Source organism: Leiobunum rupestre, chromosome 6 (genome assembly GCF_980474605.1).
Source record: "Leiobunum rupestre chromosome 6, qqLeiRupe1.1.hap1, whole genome shotgun sequence".
Lineage (NCBI taxonomy): Eukaryota > Metazoa > Arthropoda > Arachnida > Opiliones > Sclerosomatidae > Leiobunum > Leiobunum rupestre.
The window spans coordinates 22,040,557-22,063,398 of record NC_143389.1 but is presented as its reverse complement, the minus strand read 5'-3'; the positions used below and the strand labels follow the sequence as shown (position 1 = coordinate 22,063,398).

General features: G+C 34.9%; 1 protein-coding gene across 1 annotated transcript in view; it reads right to left on the bottom strand.

Annotated features, from left to right (window-relative positions):
- The window catches only part of LOC149940308 (cell adhesion molecule Dscam1-like), a 153,547-nt gene that overhangs the window by 56,021 nt on the left and 74,684 nt on the right, over positions 1-22,842 (bottom strand). Inside the window, exon 3 of the mRNA XM_090177193.1 lies at positions 329-649. Coding sequence (XP_090033319.1) covers positions 329-649 — 321 coding nt within the window. The remainder of the gene's footprint in view (positions 1-328; positions 650-22,842) is intronic.

Sequence of the window (22,842 nt, the reverse complement as noted above, 5' to 3'; positions counted from 1 at the left end):
GTAAATAGGATAAACATTGCTCGTTGACCCAGATAAAAGGAAAACATTTGCATGAAAGCCAGCGAGAAGGGTCCCACAGTCGTCTTAATTAAATAGCCGGTCCTTCGCGACAAAGCAAATGGCGAAAAGGACGGGCGCAACGATGTTTGTTACATTAGGCTCGCGTAGTCAGTGCTCGCGTATCAGCGCTTGATAATGAATAAAAGGCCTAAATGATTTCCCGCTAAACCTTATCCGCGGAACTAATTGCGTTAGCGTGTTTCGGAGGCCAATATGCCGAGATAGTTAGTTAGCGAGTGAGTCGGTGTCGGCAATGTCCTTCTCTTACCTCCTCGGACATGAACGTCGCGGCTTCCTATCGTCCCAAGAGCGCTTTCGGCGACGCAGCGATACACGTTGAAGTGTATATCCTGTCGGTAATCGTCGACTCTGAACGGTGGGAAGACGAGGGATCCGTCGGGACGGACATGACGCAGACTGGCTAAGTCGGTAACGGGCGTCCCGTCAGCTAATGACCATCGAGTCACGGGAAGAGGATTTCCATGAGCGGAACAAGGGATGACCGTCCCGGTGTCATTAGAGAAGTCGACGTGAGCTGGTGGCTCGTAAGTGAACGCCGGCCCTCTCCGACTCGGCTGCAAGGGTGTTACTGCGGGGAAAAATAGAAAGGCTATTAAACGATACGTCTCCGTATATCTCTCTTTCCGCCAACAACGAAACAGTAGGCCGACTACTATATAAAAGCTTAAGCACGTCCGACCTGAAAAGAAGCTGCTCGCAACAAGATTGTCAGATAAGCTTAACCAAGTTTTACACTTTTTTGCCCAGTACGCCTTCGCTCCCCGAAAGTTCTGTCGCGTATTAATTTGATATAAAAGTTTGGTTCAAAGGCCGTTTTGTCTCTAGCTCTTGGATGGGAAATGTAGCTTTATGGGTGGTCGTGACTTTTCGGGACAGCCCTTATTCGCTTTTCTCTGTTTGACAAGTTTGTATTACTATACAGAGGTCGTGGTTTACAGTACGCACACCAAAATACTAATATGACGAAGGATTTTATAAAGTACTTAAACATTCAAGAATCATTTTAGAGGGAAATACGCCATAAGGGGAAAATCGAAAAATTATAAATTTAAAAAATTTAAAAGTATTTAAAGTTCTTCCAAGTATTAAAAGCGTTAAATTTATATTTAATTTATGTGCACATAAATGTGTGTAAATATTCTGAAGTCACAGAATTTTTACTTTAAAAATTTTAATTTTAAAATTAGAAAACGTCGCGCGCGTTGTAATTATCAAAATGGGTCTCGGTTTAATATTCTTCTTTAAATCCTAAAATAAATGAAACAAATTTGATTTTCCTACAATTAAAATTTATAATTAAATTTATTTTAAAATTTTAACTTATGAAAATAATAAATATATAAAAAATAGTATCCGAGAACGGTATCAATGTAAATCCGTTTCATTAGTTGGAATTTAATATTAGCTATTTTAAATCCTAAAATTTACTAATTAAGGTATTTAATACATAATGTAGTAAAGCTTTCTCAAATGTAAAAATTTCTGGTAATTTAATTAAGTGTTGTTTTACTTGCCAAATAAATTTATAATCTAATAAGTTCTGTATTATCTTGGTGTTAATTTTCACTTTAAATCCATTCAGATTTCCATATCCGACAGATTTTATGTTATTTTATTTTGTTCTGATCACACCACATTTCTTGAGCCTCGAGTTGTCGTTTTGCTAATCTTTAGTGGGTTAAAATTGCGGGATGGAATCATTGCTTTGCCGTAATAATTTTCCCGCGGTCATCGCCAATACGTGTTTTTCCCGCGAGCGATCGGGATTAGTGGTTAGTTCACCAGTATTGAACGATTCTTTCTACCCTCCAATTTCCCCTTTAATTACTCATCAATCTTATTGTGTACAGTTCTCTTTTGTTACACTCCTTTTTTAGTGGTTTCATGTCATCATTTCCTCGCTGTTGTAGCGTTTTAACGTATATCGTTTCTATTTTTCTTTTTCAAAATGTTTTGTCGGTATGTCTTAATTAAGATTTGGCCTCGAAGGTCTGTTGTAAGTAACGCGTAATTTCTTCAAAAATAATTCTTAGTTTTAATCTCAAAGTTGATGGTTTTTCCTTTATTCTCGTGTAGTTCGAAGTTCTCCTCCCATAAACCAACTTAATTGATATTAAAGCTACTAAAAAGCCATCAGAATTGTGTCGATAGACCAACGGCAGAAATTATAGAGAGTGTAGAATTACTCCTGAGAAGAGCTCGCGCTCCCTGGGCCCTAGTGTATACGGAATTAATATTTGCTGTATAGTGAGGGGAGGGGTTATAGTTATCAACTAAATTTTATCCTATAATCAAATATTATTGTTGAGTAACTCAAACGCATGTTAATAAAACCTAATTTAGAAACTAAAGGTAGGCTTTCAAAGGCTCTTGAAAATTCAAAAACGCTGGACTAAGGCCATTTGCTCAACTTAGCATATGGTAGATTGGTATCACACCTCCAACCCAAAAGCAGCAACTCACGTTTGTCGCATATCAAACGCACATGGAAACCTAGCTTTATTGCTCTAATTTTTTTTTTCATCTTCTGGTTTTATCGAAATGTGATCAATTCTGACTCAGTTTTTCTTAAATATGGTGACAAATTTCCATTAATCAAACACGGAGCTTTCAAATTGTTTCTAATTTATCTGGAATGGCACTCAAGTACTTCGTGTACAGGGTGATACTACGTACCGTACTTTCAGCTGTCGTTCAAGTTTCAGCTTTGGACTAAATCAGTTATTCCTCGTGGTCGTCACGCAATTTCAAGAGCAGCTATTTTGGGACTCATTAAAAAGAATATAATCTCAAACGCGTTCGTTGCAGCAGAACCTAAAGCCGACTGCACACATGAGACGCGAACCGACGCGAAATTAGAAAAAATCCTAATTTCGTAAATGCTTCGCTTGCTCGTGGGCGAACCTTTTTTTAAACTACGCAGGCGTACGCGTTCGAAATTCCCCTGCTAAGTTTATGTGTGCATCCGGCTTGACAGTTAAAGGGATTACAATTGACAACAGACCATCAAAGAGCGGTGAAAATGTCAAAAGTCATAGGAGAGAGTGGCCTACAGATTGAAAGATAATATATTCCCTTTTAGGAGAACCCCAATTCCACCACTCACTCCAATGCTAGATAAGTGGGGTAAATGTCAGTAACAGTGTGGCGTGTTTTGAACAGGAAAGGATAATATCTCAAATAAAGTATATACACTTGAGAATCTCAGTGATAACACTTTAAGGCGTGGGTTCTTCCGATGTTTCAGCGTTAATGCTACTGATGAATGTAGGCTTTATAGAAATGGAACAGTCAAAAGTTCGATCAGCCTTTAATGGTTGAAAGTGAAAATGCGTGAGTTACACAAGCAATCACCATCAAGTCAAATGGTGGGTTTGGATTGGGCTATTTAAAGAAGATAGATTTGATAAATCGAATTCGAGACGCTTGTAGGAATAAAATAACTGAGAAGTTTGATAAGAGACCGTATAGCTATTGTGACCTAATAAATCAGAAAATTCTTCAATACTAATCGCACTTATTTTAAATATATCCTATAAATATGTTCCACTAAATAAATTGTAGGTGTAGATAGACTCTTTATGGCGTTAAAAAGCCAGTGTAGACATAATTTTAATTGTGAACAAAGTTTTTTATTCAATTTTACAATTGATATTCGATTAGCTTTATTGAACATTATTTTTAACAAGCATTTATTTTTGTTTAAATTTTGATCCTAGTCCGTTTTTCAACACCAATTAGAAAGTTTTTACGACATTATTTATTTTATGTTACGCTTAAGATATACTGTTAAAAAGATCAGTAAAAGTTTTTATTTCAATTTCATTTAATAATTAGTTAAATTAATTGTATTTATTTTCTCTTTTTACCGTGGTTTACTGTAATTAATTCCTAAAATGTTCTATAAAACTCTCGGGAACTTTCAGACCGTTGTCCTTTTTCAGCCGCGTCCAACGACAGTTTTATTAGAAATAAAACAATCAAACTATGAAGTAGCAGAACGTTTATTTAAAATTTTAGGAATTAGTTATTTTACCTCAACCCCTGCAACTACTTTTTGCTTAAAAAAGTAAATAGTATGTATAAGAAATCCTTCAAAAACTGCCTTATGCCAATTGAACCTCATTTTGCCCATTGACCAAAGTATTTTAGCGAGGGGCAGGTCACTTCCTTGATTAACGACGCACCCCTCAAAAGATTAAATCCGATATAATCGTGATTATTTTGATTAAATTCAATTTAATCACGATTGTTGATTAAATCATGTTTAATTAATAAATACAATGTTTAAATCTGATTTAATCATGATTAAATGATTAAAACTGATTTAAATGATTAAATCTGTTTGAAAAGATTATATTGCGATTAGTATGATTAAATCGCGATTAGTATGATTAAATCCCGATTAGAAATTAGAACTAGAATCAGAATGATTATATTGGTGATTGGAATGATTATAATAATTGTGCGTGATTGTATCGAGCTGATTAGAATAATTTACTAAGTGATTAGAATTATTATTTCGTATTTACCGCGTTCGACAAAATCTCGATTCAACCGATTATATTGATTAAATCGTTATTAAAATGATTAAATCTAATTAAAATGATTACATCTAATTAAAATATTTAAATCTGATTAAAATGATTAAACCCTTATTAAAAAGATTGTATCATGTTTAGAATAAATAAATCTCGTGTAAATCGTGATTAGAGTGATTAAATCGTGATTAATTTTTTAAATCTTGATTACCCTGATTTAATCACGATTACCCTGATTTAATCATTTTACTATTATTAAGACGCACCCAAAATGGAAGTCACCTGCCCCTCGGATTTTAGAGACTCCTCTTTTATTCCTCAAAAGGAAAGTCCAGGGTTTTCTTTTTAGTACGATCATATTCCTCCTCAAATTAATAGTACACCCACTGTTCCATAAGTAGTTCGAGTTATCAGAAACAATAATAACAATAAGAAAATTAAAATGATTAAGAAACATGAATGTGTACTAGGAATAGGATAAGCGTTCTCCATACCGTGAATATATCGTATCAAGTTGAAACCTTTCCCTCTTTGTAGTTGCCCTTTCTTAAAGCATGCCAAATTAAGCAATGAAAGTTAATGGCCAAGGGACGTGCTTACTCCAATGATGCGATGTTCATTGAAAAAAAGTAAATAAGGGATAATTTTATGTACGCGTCAATTTTTCCTATTTTGATGTGAAATATTTTATACTTTCATTTTTACACACAATCCTAAGAATTTGTGTGTATTAGTCTCACGTACAGTGTAGCCGTTCCGCCGATGGCGCCGTGTGGCGCATTCCTCTTCAACGGTTATAACTAGAAGAGTCAATGATATCTCGTTCGAATGTACATACATTACCATTGATAGCCTTTCGATGCTTTCAAAGTATGACTAGAAGTTACAAATTAGTGTAAATATGTATATATGTGTGACCGTGAATATATATTGGTTGTGATACCGGCGTTGCAGGGTGCTGTGAATAGCTCAAACAAACTTAACACATTAGAAGGATTGTGTGTATTCTGACCGTCGTACGTCTTGTTATTCTTTCAATTTGAAACGATATTTTGGTAAACATGTACAGGTTGTGTTAGTTCCTAACATCTACCTTCGACGCTAGGAGCCTGATACATTTTTCATTGGTAACAGCTGTCGCTTTGAAAGATTCGAAAAAATAGGGGTCTCAACAAAATTAGCATTACAAAAGTTATTTAATGTGTAAATAAGGCTAGGTGCGCTTTTCTAGGGTGTTTTTCCTCCTATCTCGGCCGTCCGTTGAGAAATTAGAATCGTCGTACGTGTATTTTTTCTCGTCTTTGGAAATAAAAGTTGAAACGAAAGATTTTGCACCGAACTAAAATTTACGCCTCGTGTACCTCAATTTACGATGTCAAAAGTGGAATGTTTTCTGTCCTCCGAAGCGTAAGAGGATCAGCGGCGAAACTGCCTAAACAGGATTACGCGCTGTCGGAATATTTTACAAATCCCGGTTGTCTCCGCAGACTGGAGCGAGACTTCATTGGCATTCTCCACGGAGGCAATCAAGTTTTATCCCAAAACCGAAACGCGAGTTGCCTTTGCTTTTAACCCCGCAAGTAGGCTTCGCTTTATTTTTTACGGTTTAATTTACGATGGAGAAGTTTTTGTTGTACGTAGGCGGTGATCGATTGCTCGAAGCAGCAAAAAGGACAGCGTTGCTAGCGCGCAAAAACACAATCATCCTAACAGACAGCGCCTCCTGGATTGGATTCGTCCTACAAAACCACTAGCCACAGCTGAAATATTTCCACTGAACGAAATTTTCCGCGCCATCTGGTGGTGATGCGCTAGAAAGGATGACATATTTTGACGTCAGTGTTTTGATATGTCATTTGAAATTCCTAGCGATGACCCCTGCGAAACTCACTCGACCGTGTCGCGTAGTGCCGCCAAAACGAGAGAAAAACCAGCTAGTCGTAGATGAAAGACACCAGCCCAGCCGACCGCCCACCCTTCCTCCCAAGGCGCCCCGCGGTATCCCTTGTCGTGGAAAAAGAAGAAGAAACGTTTCATTCGAAGCAATAAGGGCGCTGCAAAGGACATAAAAACACCGTAAAAACTGCGAAACCATTTCGTCCGAAGCCTGTTTATATTGAGGGGAAAAGACGCCGCGGGCGAAAAATGGCCAGGGGAGTCATAAATTTCAGCCGACCAATTTTCTTATATCTCTTAAGTACCGACTAAACTGCAAAGATGGGATTGCGGGTTCAAATATTAGATATCGCTTTTTCATACATCACGGGCCTTTTTTTTTAAAAAAAAAAGAGGCCGACTATTTATTGCCATTACATAAACCACTATAGCTATGATTTTTAACTGGCAAACATACAGTATGGGCCAATAATAAGAAAAGAAGCGTTAATGCTTGGACATAAAATGGTGCCACCACAGTTCTATTAAAAATTGGCTTTAAAAGTGTTATGAAACATTCAACATCAATTATATCGTAAATAACATGTTATTCTTGTAAACTATTAAGAATTTCGTCAGATTTTATACATTCATCAAATTATTGTTCTGTTTAATTTCGTGTTTTTAAACTATATCTATTTCTTCTGCATAAAGAGAAAACCATTACCTATTTAGGCTTATTATGTTTTTACTTCAACCGGTGCTATTCAAATTAACAATTCTTTTTTCCCGCTTTGTCTTTTCTAAAACAATTAAGACGAATTTGAATTTGATCCATCCGTATTTAAAGCGTGAAAAATATCGAAATAATCACACGCGAGAAAAGAAACCATTCCGACTTGGCCTTTATCAAATCGTTTTTTACATTCATAAATTCCCAATTTTAAACGTTGCAATCTTTGGCTATTATAAAAATTACTTAAACTGTTTAACTGTATTTGATATAAAGTTATCAAATTCGTTTTGTATTTACTGAAGGAGAGCATATTCTTTGAATGCCTCTGTGCTTAAAAAAATGTGGCTTGAAGATGCAATCTGGGCAGAAATAAAGCTGCCATTCGGGAGAAGCAGACTATTTGGCGAATTCATCTTCCTCAGTGGCGTTTGGGAATGGGGCTTAAACGATCTTCCCGCCATCTGTATGCGAAAACGACAACTAAGAAGAGAAGGAAATATTTGTTTCCACCGCATACAAATGGGACAATCGTCTTTAAGGGCGAGGTTGCATTCACCCACGAAGCCTAACTGCCGATTCGTTAATTTGTTTAGACAGGAAGGCGTAAAGAAATGGACAATGACCTTTGATATATAGAAATCCGATAATTTCTATTCATTAATTTATGATAACATCAAAATAATATATTATTGGATCTATCATAAGGGCTATGAAATACGATTTTTACTTTTTTGAATTTATTTATTTGTTCACGGTTTACACTTATTTAAATTTTGAGTCAGTAGTTTAGAAAGAAGCTCTATGAACAAAAAAAGAACATTTTTAGTCTCCTTAAGTGCAAATCGATATCGTCTCTGGGCAAATGCATTTTAGATCGGTAGATTTGTAAACTCCATTTTCTAAGCGGGTAGTTTGATCTGTTTTCCTAAAAATTCCACTATTTCAACTAAATTAACGACCGTGGTTTCCTATCGATCTTGTTTTCGTATCACCTAGGAATCGTTTTTCTTTAGAGGTTTTTCGGTTTTCCGCAAATCTATACGATAAATCAATACTATTGTAGTTTTATATTCGACATGAATTCAAAACTAACGGAAAAGTAAGCGGGAATGCACGCCCAAAAAACAACGGTCACTTAAAGAGTGAATGCGTCCTTCAAATAACCTTTTCTGTCTTACTTCTTTCTTTCAGGTAAATATGTTTCTGTTTTTAAAATTTCATTTCATATTTATAATCTGATAAGTGTTTGGTCGGATGACTGAATCCGATTTCTTTGCTCATTTCTTCAATATACATACACCCTTGTCTTAAAATTAATCGAACATTTCACCATCCCTCACCGCAAACACACAATTCATTTACAGAATAACAAAATAAATGAATCTAAAGGTTTGAATATTCATAAGTTTATTACTTAAGTAAAATATTTCCCCAAATCAAAATGAAAAACCCTATAATTTAAAATTAAAAAAGTTTAATCGCTATTTAATGCAAAAAGGTTTGAAAACCCTTCAGATTGATGACTTTAATTTTATTCCGCATATTTATTTTATAATCAAAATATTGTTTTATTTTAAGATAAAAATAGCCTTTAAAATAGTGTTTTTGGTCGATATTCACTAGTAATTTGAGAAAAATAGCCTTTATAATAGTGTTTTTTTTTCTCGATATTGACTTTTAATTCTGAGAAAATGTAGCCTATAGAATAGTGTTTTTTCTAACAGTTTAAGTTAGTGTTGGGAGCTTTTAGCTCGTGTGGCATGAAGGGCTTGCTACCACCCTCCTACGCAATATAACCCAGCCACCTGAATTTAAGGCAATAGAAGTGGTGTCTTGTGTATTAGCCCAACTGAATATCTTTTATCTATAAGCATTTATAATTTATTTAACATTTTTTTCATCGAACGCCTGAAGTTCCAAGCACAAAACTACTTATTTAAAAATTTTACAATACCTTCGAGCGATATAAAATAGTAAAAATACAATACTCATGGTATACTGGATACAACAACGTTTGCGTCTGTGTTCACACAATAATAAAAAGTCTAACTCCATCTTTGCTGAATATGGCACTACTATCCTCTGAAGGACTTTCCCGCTTTTATTTATAACTACGACACCCGATGCATGCTGAGTGTTAAGTGCTTATTGGAACGTGCCACTGAGCATCGTTATTATAAATACCACCAACAAAGCTCCCTCTTGTTCTGCAGCAATATCTCTATGCACGATTTCTAACTTCATTAGAACAACAGTAGAATTTTTGTATAAGAATAACAAAATTTAGATAAATCATCTAACACTAAAAAATTCAGGATTACGGTTATTTCAAATATTGGTAATGTGAGATAAGCACAACGATAAAGGCACCATTACATAAACGTTTCCCTGCCAACCCAATTAACCAATCTCAAGTTTCTTTGAGATGGCACTTGTTCGTGATTTGTTTATCGAACACGAGCAACAACAAACTAATTGTTTAATTTATGTCTATAAAGCGTTTTTAGGTAAATTATTCATCCTAGGTTAGCAGTATTTATGATAATAAATATATTACCATTTCTGTTTTCTTGATTTGAAAACTAACGAGATCATCACCAGGTTTTTCAAAACATTAAACTTTTTTTTTAATCTCCATTATGAAATTACCGAAATTAGTACACCGGTCAATGTTTACGAGAACAATTAGAACGTTTACGTATTTATCGCTAGTTATGGATCACACACATCAGCACATTTTTTTGCGCTCGAAACTAACTCAAAAAATTATAGAAGAGAGGTAATGAGTTTTACGTCAACTCCCTAAAACGGGTCTTATAATAAATAAGCCTTATTTTTAGAAATATAAATTATCGGGCTTCGTCCACTACTAATAGAAAACGTGCCTTCTCTTTTAACGACTAGCATTCCTCGGGAATTTCTAAATAGACGTTGTCGAAATTAAAGTCATTGCACGGAATATCCCAGCTGAAACTTATACTGCACATTGTGTAAAATGGGAAAATACGCTGCCAACGTATCGCGAGAGACATCAAACGAAAAATCAATTTTAAGCTATTCTATTTTGCTTTAATTATTCATACGTTATTTTAACTAAAAGGGTGATCGATTCTCGGAAAAGTCAATGAATTTAAGGGTGTATTTGGTGACTGATTTCGTGATCCCCCAGAAGATATTCTCCACCTACACGGGAAGAGAGCCTGCGATCGAACCGAACTGTTTCCCCTCTAAAGGTGGAAGCTTAGGCGAGGAAATGTGAGGGGCGTGGTTTTTCTTCCCGGAATCTCGAATCCAAAAGGGTGCAGCTTACATATTCGCTGATAACCTGAACACATTCCTGCAGCAGTAAATCGATCCATCAGAAATTCCCATGATTCACGCGGAAATAACGTTTTGACGAAATTTATTAAATGAACCTAAAAGATATTTCTGTTTGTTCTAGATTATGGAAACGTGTATTAGGAAATATATCTAGTCTCTTCTGTTCAGCCATTGATTGATAAAATTAAGACTTGTACGGTTTTGAAGATATCACACTAGTAGTATTCCAAAAACCTATAGTTTCTCTTTAGATTTTTAGATTTATTTCCACTTGATTCATTTAGGTTTTCTTTTAGGCCTTTTTGTTACTATTTAATATAAGTAAATTATTTTTATTGATTGAGTATATGCTTTGCAAAATACGTCGAAGAAATTTTCCGTAGAAAAGGTTGGGTTATTCGTTAATTCGATTAGAATAATTACAATCGTGCATTCCCTAAATTCCCTTGAGCCCCTTTCTTTTCTTTCTATTGTCCATTCAACTTTCTCTCAATTTCTGCTCCCTTGCTCCCGAATCTATCTGTTTATGGTCTACTATCTTCCTGTGTAAACGAATTGAATTTCAAAAAAAATTTCAGAAAAACGTTTCTTGGCAATAAAAAAAATTTCTAGAGATAAAGAAAATTAATAAATTCAAATATGTGGCCTCTTCATTATAAATATGTGGCCTTTTAATTATAAATATGTGGCCCTTTTAATATAAATATGTGGCCTGTCTCAGAAATGCAGGGGGACTAAAGCCCACTTCAGCCCACCCTTAGCGCCGCTGCTGACTTTTGAATAAAGAACCACTGCCGTCATCCTTCAACCGTGATATTTATGCTTTGGAATCCAAGTTTGCAATAACCATTAATAAGGATTGTCGTTAACTAAATTTATTTACATTAATATTTAAGTTAATATAAGTTTATTCCTATAAACTTGAATCGGTAAGGTTTTATTCGTTTGTACATATTTTGCAAATATCTTCAACAAATACATCGGTGAATATGAGTAGTTGGAATTTGAAACGGCAATGTTTTAGAACCCATGAAGTCGTGCTTTTCTAATTTTAGACTCATATGAAAAGCTCCAAATTTTCGTGGTCGTTGTAGAAACAAAAAAAAACTAAGGCGGCGTACGTCACTTTATAAGATTTTTACGAAATTGAAAATTTGAGCGCCAATTAATTTCGCTCAATATGATGTAAGCCGTTAGGAATGCTCTGAAATGGCCTCTGGTGGCGCTTCTGACGTGTAACTAAACATATAAACTGTTCCCCTTTTTCATTGGCTAAAACCCCTTTGACTACCGGAGTCAATTTGTAAGCAAAATACATAGCCTCAAACTAATATTAGACTAACCTGAATTAACAAAAACACCGATTAAAATTAGGCCTAGTCATCGATTCGAAATTTCACAGATCCCGATAATTAGCAACATGATATTATCCGCAACCAATGAAATTGGAGACTGAAGCTTCTTTTAGTCGCTTCTACTTTCTGAGCCCACTGTAAAAGTATCCACAAATTAATAATATATTGAGTGGGGTGGTGGAGTCGTTAGCACTTTAGCCTCGCTGCAAGAGGAGCCCAGTTCAATCTCAGCTTGTGGTACTGGTTGAAAATTGAGAACCACTCGTTCTGCGTATAGTTTGCAATTTATCTGCAAACTGGTTTTTTCCTCTAGTTCTTGGGTTTCCCCTTAAAATAAAAACTTGCTGAGGTTAATGGTAATAGATAGTGCAGGGAGCTGTTGACTCGCGTAGCATGAAGGGCTTGCCACCACCCTCCTACTCATTGTTACCCGGTCACCTGAATTAAAATGCATTTAAAGTTACTAGATGACTTGGACTTTACATATCATAACATACGGTTTGCTATTCACTGCTAAACAGACAGATTTAAATTAATAAAGCACTAGCCAATCACAATCGTAAAGTATACGTATGCGGTTAATCCCGTTGTTGAAACCATTGTAGATAAAAGGCCCACTTCCTGCTGAATCTTAAACTTCTGGAGGTATCACGATGAATCGTTTTCTTCCCGAGATATTTTTGGAGATAATAAGATCCAGGTTCGTGAACAACTGTTTCAAAGATGCGTACTCCGATTTGTGGTTCTAAAGGGATTTAAATCTGGTATATTTTGTGTACTTTCCATTAGAAAGTCAGTTTACGAAATATAATTTTTGGTCTGTTTTCCTCGAACGAATTGAAGTACAAAATATCTTGTTGATAAGTTAAAAGAAAAAAAAAACAATTCAAACATTTTCAGCAGAAGGCAGGATGACACCAATTCGGCTTTGTAATTGACGGCTATCACAAAGAGCAGTTCAGACAGGATTTCCAGAATAAACTACATGGAATATATTGTTAGTCAAGACGTTGACAATCACAGACCCATCGATATCGCTCGATCCAAAGAGTACGCTAACAAGAATGCCAACGTAATGAAGAGTAAGGATTGTTCGGTCCCTGTACAATCAGGGCTCCCTATTGCAGCAAGACCTAATGGGATGTTTCGGTAGTCCATGGAGATTTGGTTTTCATGTTGGCGCTGTGATCATGTACCGAACTACTACTTTAATTGACAATGACAAATAACATTACGACTATTGCAATGTATACTATCACAAGGTTGCTATGCCGAGGCTCCTATTTGGCTCCACTCAACCCTAAGGATAGTTATTTCTGGATATAGAAGCCAATGCCAGTGTCATCATTAAGCGAAGCGCCACCCTCTGACCCATTTAAAGTTGACCACCATAGTAAATTATTCGTTACAATTGCTACTGGTTATTTCAAATGAAAATTATCGGTAAGGACTTCAGATATAGTATTTTTTGTATCAGACGTGAAGTAATAAAATAAATGCACAAGAACGAGTGGGGATAACGAAGAGGTAGATAGATTTATTTTGATGGATTTCACCATCTGAGGGTGATTAAGATACAGTTCACAAATCGTTGTAACGCCTCTAGGAAACGTCTCACTGAGGTGATCCACTGGTATCTTTATTAGAAAACTAATTATTCTTTTTAATCAAAGCTTTTGTTTAAATCGTTTTAACCCGTGTTTTAAAACTAGGACAATCAGTTAAATATGTGAATTAATCTCTTCATCGCACTTCACTTTGCGTCGAGATTATTATTCTTTGAGGAAAATGTTATAAATGATTTAAATAAATTGAAGTTAAAAACCTATTTTAAACGCGTCAATACTGGTTACCCAATAAAACCTTGCTGATTATTTACCCGAGGAAGTTGTTAAAAAAAGTCAGTTTGGAGAGTGTTAAAAATTAAATGCTAAGTCAAGAAAACTATCGTCGTTGAATGGATTATTCTTGCCACAAATTAAGATGAAAATATCTACAGAGCAGAATCAATTACATGTAGAGCGTTTAAAAAGAAGCCCAAAATGAAATATCTTCAATAGTCAATACTTGTTAAAACTGCAAAACAAAAATTACATTTTTTAAAAGTGGCGTATAACATAATCACTTGGTTTAAACTCGGAACCACTCCTTCTGCGTTGAATTGCAAGTTATCTCCACATTGGGTAAAGGTGTTTTCCTCGAGTTTAACGCTTTCGCTTTTCCATAAAAACTAGTTGAGGTTAAGATAATGGTAAGTGTAGGGAGCTGTTGGCTCGCGTGGCATGAAAGGGTTACCACCACCCACTTACGAAATGTAACCGGGACCACCTGATTTAAAGGCTCTAAACGTCGTTTGCGTATTAGCCTAGCTGATTAGTATTAGTGGTTTATTATTCTATAGCTGCCTTATCTGTCTGATTGAAACTGTCATAAGCTAAGGCCGACATTGATGGAAATTTCTATGTCAAAATCCGTCAAAATCTTGAAAATTAGGGAATCTATAACTGGAGTAATAAGAGGCGATTCCGAAGCCTCCGAGAATATGGAAACACACTGAGTACTAGGAACAACAAACACCGGACAACGTATAGCTAGAGTTCAGAAGCCCTTTCCTGCATACAATTTTCATTTTGTCAACCCTGTTGGCAAAGAATTTTACGGCCGGGGGAAGACATATTCGGAACATATCCCCTCCTGATGGTGGCCAGTGCTCAAGCGTCTAGCCAATGAGAACTGTACACACGAAAATTCGCGTGAAAAACGCGTTGCATTATCGTGGTGTGGGTTGTGTTTTATCTCCTAGCCAAGTATTACCTAGCCCAACTATAGCGTTTTTTAGATAATATGCTTAAGTCTAGCTTTAAAAAATATAAATTTAACGTCTCAAAATTTGAAATAAGCGTGACTCTATTTCAATATTTAAAGTAGAAATTTTTAAAGTATAATCGAATTAACGGTTTTTAAAATAAATTTAAAGTGACAAAGTATCAGGTTAAAATTAAACGCCAATTTTAGTAGAATCGCAATAGTGAATGACGTCGGTTTTCAATGGACTTGATTTGCGAAAATCGCCAACTTCTAATAAATAATAGTCAAATTGCGATTTGACAGGGCCGTTACCGGAAAATTGACGCGTTCATTTCAACGATAACACTTCCGCTTGCTTAATGTTTATTTACTGATCTCTCGAAATTAACTGAGCCTTAATAGTTCCGAAATACAAGACGCGCATTCTACTGATTACTCAACGCTCGCGTGTATCTGAATCTGCCATTGATGATCAATTTCGCAGCTAATTTTCCACTACTTTAACGAAGTACTTTGGATAGATTGTGTTTCATCTATGGATCCTGAAATATCGAGATAATTAAAGGTAGCGCCAGTCGAGAAGCAATTTACACGTGTTTAATTCAGATAGGTTGCTTACGTATTAGACATTCAGCAGGGCTAAAATGCTGAAAGTATTTCAGAGAATAGCTATCAAAATATATGTCATTAATTACTTCACGTGCTATTTTGCTAAAATGAATTTGAGTTGCCCATTAATATAAAAAGTGTAATTACTTGATCTGCCCTAAAAGAACTATTAAAAACAAGAAAAAAAATTAAAAGTAAAATTTTCAAAAGAAAGCCAAACAGAATAATAACAAAAACGTCATGAAAAAAATTTATGATTTATTTATTTTTGAAGCTTCATTGAAAGCTGAAGCCTCGGACAAAAACGTCTACAAAGGACGGGTAAGAGAGCAGACTGTACCAAATTACGCTACGTCTACACTCCTACGCTTTCTTCCAAAACGTTTTTTTATCACGGGCTTAATGTCCACATTTGATTCACGAAATTATTTTAGTTTTAGAAAAACTTTCACCATTTTATTATTACTTTAATAGAGCTAGCTAAAAAAAATTGATGAAGACTTCAAACGTATAAAAAGAATCAAATAATAATTTGGAAGCTAAGGCTTTTTATTAAAATCATTGAAATATTGAGCATTTTGCCAAAACCCCTTAAAATTGATGAACCACTATCGGCAATTGCTACCTACCATAACTGTTTATTGATAAAAAGTGGTATTTGAGAAAGCTCTAATCGGTAAATAATCCCGAAATGAATATAACCCTCCTTAACTTCATTATTATTTAAAAGATTATACCAAGAATGTATTTATTTGTACCTAGGGAGAATGTCTATGTCGTGACATTTTTTAGCCTTTCTCTCAATCCACCCGTTGGTCCCCCCAGTACGCTCCTCCGCTTAAAATAAAACGAATAGTCCCGGTATTTCATTGGCTGCTTAAAATTTACGTCACCTAACGCGATGGTAATCAAACGCCGGTGACGTTTTGTCTTTCCCCCCGCGCGAGACGGGGGAAAGGCGTTCAACGTGCCCGGCGATTGTCGCAACATAATCATTCTTCCTAAATATAAATAAATACATTCTTGATTATACTTAGACTTGACACAGTCTTAAATATACTTTGGCAAATCTGCATTATTTTTCGAAAATAAAACCATTGGATCGATAAAGTTCCAAACATTTATATCGCGCCAAAAACAATTGATAATTAATGAAAGCAGTTGACGCCAGCCGATAAGGAAGTTTTTGGGTAATCGAAGCCCCTTTTACGTAAATATATGGCACGCCACCTCGTATAAATATCGTGGCCAGCACCGCGTATTGTATTTAGTGAGAATACGTAGGCGGAAACGAGGTTTAGGCTGTACGAGAGCGGTTCGATTTTCCAGGAAGCGTCTATAGAGCGGGCGGCTGTGAGAACGATCTATACGTCGTAGCTTTCCAATTCTGGCATCCTTTCAAACAATCGACTGGGAAGTTTTGATGTCGGCGTCGTGGCGCTGTGCGGACGACCTCTGTCGGTGACCATCAATCGATCCGCTTTTAGAGACTGCGGGGGCATACTAGAGTAGCCAACTAGGGCCGGGGTGCGGGGGCGTAGGGCGCGTTATAAAACGTCCTCGGCTTGATCGATGTCGCGGCGTTAGATACATTCATCTCTCTTATCTTCGGATTTGATGCCGGCGGCCTTAAAGCTTTTAAAACTTGCACGCGCGAACATTACCGTACTGCGGGAAAGACCGCCTTTGCTCTCTAGGCGTAACTCTTTTAACACGAGAGCTTTTATATTGGCCGCCTCGGGCCTTTAGAATTTCGAGAGTGATTTATCCAAATTCGACGCTTTCATCGGAATCCTTTCGGCTACTAATACCTTTCAATTCCCCGCAAATGTAAAAATATTCCAAAAAATTAGTGAGTCCGAAAGAATTTCGTCGTGTTTTGGGATAAGCCTTACAAATCCTGGGCCAACATTTTTTGGCGATTTCTTACATTTTTTTTTGGTCAACGCGTAAAATAATTTGTGGTCAAAATTGTTTTAAATCAAAGCTCGCGACACCATAGCGGATGTAAATGTGGTCGGATTTCTTCAAATTTTACAAGCCGAAATGAAAAAGAACGGAAAATATTAGGTTAAATTTCAGTTTATAAATTATACAATAAGTAAAAACAACGATATTTTAAGAGTGCACAAGAATTGTTTATTAAAAAATAAAATATTTAAAACCCGACTAGTTTCGGCCGCAACATCCTGATGACGGAGCAATGTTGCGGCCGAAACTAGTCGGGTTTTAAATATTTTATTTTTTAATAAACAATTCTTGTGCACTCTTAAAATATCGTTGTTTTTACTTATTGTATAATTTATATTTCTGTGCAAGTCGCTAAATAACTCTAGAAATTTCAGTTGTTGACTATTTGATCAACCCAAACTAACAAATATGGAAAGTTTCGATGGGAAAATGGTAAACCTCACCAGGCTCGCAGTCTGAAGATCTACTCAATATTTAAATAGCAGTCTTCGGCGAATATAGCGCAATCTGAATTTTTCCAGTAAAAAATCGATTGACTTTCCAAAGAAGTAATCCAGGGTAATTATTTATACATAAATGTAATGAAACACTTATTTAATTGACAATAACTAAGAGTAAAAAAATATTTTCCTCGCGTTATTGAGCTTAGTTGTATATACAAATAATAATTGTCCACATAATGGAAATGATAACTGCTCTGGAATATCTGAGCGGTTTTTATGAATCCCGCATTCCGCGCTTCAATAGCTCGAATAAAAATTACTATGAAATATATTTAATAGCACTAGCCAAAGGTCAACATTCAAAACCATTTTTAAAATAGAACTCAGCTCTGATATGGACATTCCAAAAATATTTTTTAAATTCTTTTTCTGTTCCGGTGGTTTTGACTAGCTTGGAATTCCTCTAAGATGCACTAGAGATGGCGCCTACTTTAATCAAAGACGAAACACATTGGTCGAATTCCAGAGATGTTTAGGTGTTTTTATTTATTATGGATAATCGTGTCGTGCCTAGGTCTTGTATATTGCATTACAGCGCATCCGTGAGACATTTCAATTACAAAACGTTATTTCTAAATAATTCATTGATCTAGGAACTACTTTGTATCGTGCCTTCAATATTGTTCGGTTACATCGTAAAAGAGATTAATTTGACGTTTTAGGTGATATAAACCTCGTCGACATAGACGAATCACTGTACTTCCGCTACTGAAAACAAGCGGGCGTTTATATGACTTCTAGGCTACACTGATGACGATAATTTCGAAATTTCAAAATAACTACATTCAGAAACGATGTTAGTGTTTATAATATATAATTCTATGTTAAAAATTCAATATTTTGTCGTTATTTCACCAAATTTAGAGTAAGTTCTCATTATAAAAGCATTTTGATTTCCAATATGCTTTTGCGTCAAGCAAAAATGATATGGTGAAGGAGATTCGTCGCCGTTCTTACCTAGAGGTTTCACACAGTTCGTTTGCGTCATTGCGTGAGCTACGTTATCAGGTCCATCGTTTAATTTGTGTCAAAAGGATCACAGGGCCTTTATAAAAAATTAATTTGAACAACAATTCACCTGATGCGATTTATTAAATTAAATAGCAGTTAAAATAGCACTTTGAAATTCAGTTCTTTATGATACTGACAACGACCTCCAGGGCTGCCTCTACCATTAAGACATCTATCCAGTCTAAAGGGGGAAAGCTTTTTGACAACCGCTTGTTAAATGAGTAGTTTAAGCATTGATCTGTAGTTGTTTAACTTGAAATTGATCATGCTTAACAGCACTTGTAAGTTAGCTAAGCAAAACGTCTTCAAAGAACGATAATAGTATAGACGCTTTCCTTAATATCGTCGGGTGCTTAACCTCTCTAAGCTGAGGAAGAAAGGATATAAAAAAGCAATATCGTCTGGAACCACCTTTACTTTCTAGCACAGCAACTGGAGCAGAAAGCGGAAATTTCTTGTCTAAAAATTCCGTTTTGACCAGCAGCGTATTTCAAATTCCCAATATGATTTTATTTTATTTCAAAATTTCATTAGTTAAATAGTATATCAAATTAGTAGGGTAACTTCGAGGCAAAGTACAAACTACAGTGAAAATTTAAACGAGAGCTTGCAGCGTTCACATACTGATATTTATTTTTTTCATTTAAAAAATTTCCGAGTCATGTGGGAAGCTACAGTATTTGTTTTAACCGAAAATTTCAAACTACCTTCAGCGGCAGCGATAGGTGGGACATCGTTGTTATGACACGGATAACATGCCGACGCTCAAAAAATGTTTTGATGAAAAAGTTTTGAAACTTGGTTTTTATTGCCAAGGCTTAGTAGTCAAATTTCAAAACATTTTAACGTGCAACTTTTATATTGAATGAAAATATGTATAAATATTAACAGTGCTCAAATACTTTATTTTTATCAACTAATTTTTTGGTAGTACATGTATTTTTTATCACAGATTAAAGAGCTGAATATAATAAATACAAATTGCGATTTATTTACGTCCTCAAATACGGTACAGAAGTATTGTGAGTTTTCATTTAAACATTTAAAACGTAAAAATCAAACCCTTCCAACCAAATAAAGTTTATTTAAGAGAAGAATATAATATAAAAGTCAATTAATGGACAATCTATTCGGTGTTTAAAGTGGACCTCAACTTTGCTAAACAATTTAGGTGTGGAAATAACATTTGTTTTCTTAAAGCTTTGCGAGGATAAAACATTTAAAATAAAAACTGCTTTTTGTTACATGCACTAGAAATCATTGGCGGCCATCCAACTCACCCCCGAAAGCGTGCCTTTATAACCAGGTGACTTTATCTACCATTATTTACGAAGAAATAATTTACTTTTAGTTTAAAAATTTAAATCTTAACATTAGCTTTCAAAATAAATGATAAAATAAAAAGATATTTTCCATATATTTCTATGCTAGTTTAAATCCAATATAATTTTTAAGATCCTAAAAGTTGATAATAGTATTATTAACAAATGTTTATATCATATTTGATTAGAAATTTGATGTTATTAACCCTTTTTTGAATTATCATATTTTAAGATGAAACATCTCAGACATATTTAGCTCTCTATCCGATAACGTTTCCTTTTACGTTTTAAAATATGTGTACCATCCAAACTGTTTATTCTTATTTCACATGGAAATCCTGGCCCCTCTTTGACAGTTCAGATAAATGGGCAATATTTTTACTCGAACTAAAAATTAGTTTCAAATGAATTCCCCATATTCCACCGTCACAATCTGTTACTTTAACAAATAATTAATTTTGGGATGTTCTAGCGTGTGTGAACATGATATTAATAAAGCTATGTCGAGTAACTTCTATTTTTTCCTATTTCATTTTAGTCATGGATTTTGTTTAACAAAAGGTAGAATCAAGTAATTTTCATTCTGAATAAATTTCAATAATAAATGTCAGCCATTGTAGTATTCTTAACATAACATATTTCTTGGTGATGAAAACAATTAGTAAATACTTATAGTAAAAAAATATTTTAGAAATATAAAAAAAACAATTTTTTTATTTAATTAACCGTAAAAAATTTATAAAAAATATATTATATATAATTCGAAAAATATTTTTATTTAATTTTTAAATCCATGGATAATTTTTCCTTGTGAGTAAAATAATTAGAATTTCACTCCGATAAAGAAAATGATCATGACATGTGTAGGCTTAATGGCGTTAAATCTAATCTCCTACAAGTTCACCCTACACGATTTCGTGTAATTATACTACATTGCCAATATCAGCTTTTAATTTATTTTAATGGTATATCAGTTTAAAAGTATACTGAAGAAAGAATATATATTTTTTTGCTTCAGAAATATCTTACAGATACCAAGTAGATCTATTTGACTCGCTTGTTTTTTATCAAGGTAAGATTCCGATAATTTTATATCTGTTTGTTACATATATACGAAGGTACAAATAATCCCCGTATTTATATAACTTTGTACCCTGAGTCTACGAAAACATGCCTCGCACGCGGCACAACAAATGGCAAATATATAATATTTCACGAGGAAAGAGCGACTAAAAATATGAAACTGGTTATTAAGCTGTCGAGTGAATCCATATTTTTATTTTTTCAGGCGAGTTTGGTATTAATTTATGAGGTGCCACGCGTCGCGTGTCTGTGGGACATTGGTCTATTTCGCGTGAAAAATGCACGCGACTGTATATCTGTACACACTTCCATAAGAGGGAACTGATGGCTGATTTAGCTAATTCAAATCGGCCTCTAGGGAAATGGCGTGACACTAGAGATACTGCCACAAAACACGTTCTGCGGAAGTCTAATATTTATTCTTGTTTTGCTTTCGTTTTACTCAACCACTGTTACGTTCGAAAGCAAAGCTTGGAGGTTAAACATCGAGGTTCTCGCCACTACATGTGTAAAACTTTACATGTGCTTCTTTTTCTTACGCGTGGCTGGCCAGGCTAAAAACGTTTCCTTCCCTTTTGGGAACGCGATACGTTTACATCGAAAAATTAAACCTAATGGTTTTTGATTTATGAACCATTTTTTTGAAGGGTAAGTGTCTATAATAATTACTTTTGGAAAATCGTTTTGCTTTGGTGTACCAATAATTGGAACACCAGGCTTAGAGTTTAATTTGGGCCAATCAGTTTCTTACACTATTCTAAACTCACCTATGAAAATAATTCAAAAATACCGAATAACCACAGTTTTCAACAAAAATATATTTGAAAATAGGTTGTTTACGTGCCTATTCTATTAGTTTTAACAATAGTTGTAGCGTGGGATATCACTTTTAGGGCTTTGTGATTTACCATTCATTTCCTTAGTATTTAAGAGAACACAAATATTAATTAGTTTTTATGTTTTATGAGTTAAAAGCTTTAAAGGATCTAAATTCGGAAAAGTACACGGCTAAAATGGCAAGGCTTAGAAGCTACAATCACTCACGTGGTCTCTATGTCTCAGTTGTCTCTGCTACAATGTAAGCAGCTGGGATTCCCCTGGGAAGAAATAGTCTTTTTTCATCCTACTGAAAGATCCTACAAAAGGTGATATTGAGGGGGTTACCCATAGTGAAGGTGGGGGTCGTAACGGGGAAAATAATACAAATGGTAGCCCCAGTCGAAAGCGCCACAAATTATCTATATATATTTCGAAATTCCCGCCGCCGATTTACAGGAAATTCGGGTTAGTATCTTTCCTCCAATGTACTAAATATTTTGCTTTACTTAACCTTCAACTGAGTATATCAATTACGAAAAGTTATTTATTTGAGTTTTGAATGTGCTCTTGTGAAATTTTAAAATCATTTTTAATCTAGCAGCATTATTATCTATCTTGAACGTTTTATCGTTTTTGCGGTACATTAAAGGTGACGTATATAAAGTGGAAGAAAAATAAAACATGTTTTTTTTTTTAATTTTTTTGTGGTTTTCCAGAATTATTATTAACCACGCTACCAGAACTTACGATGATAGAATTATTTGTTGGGCATTAGATTTGTACAATTATGCAATTTAAGTATTATTT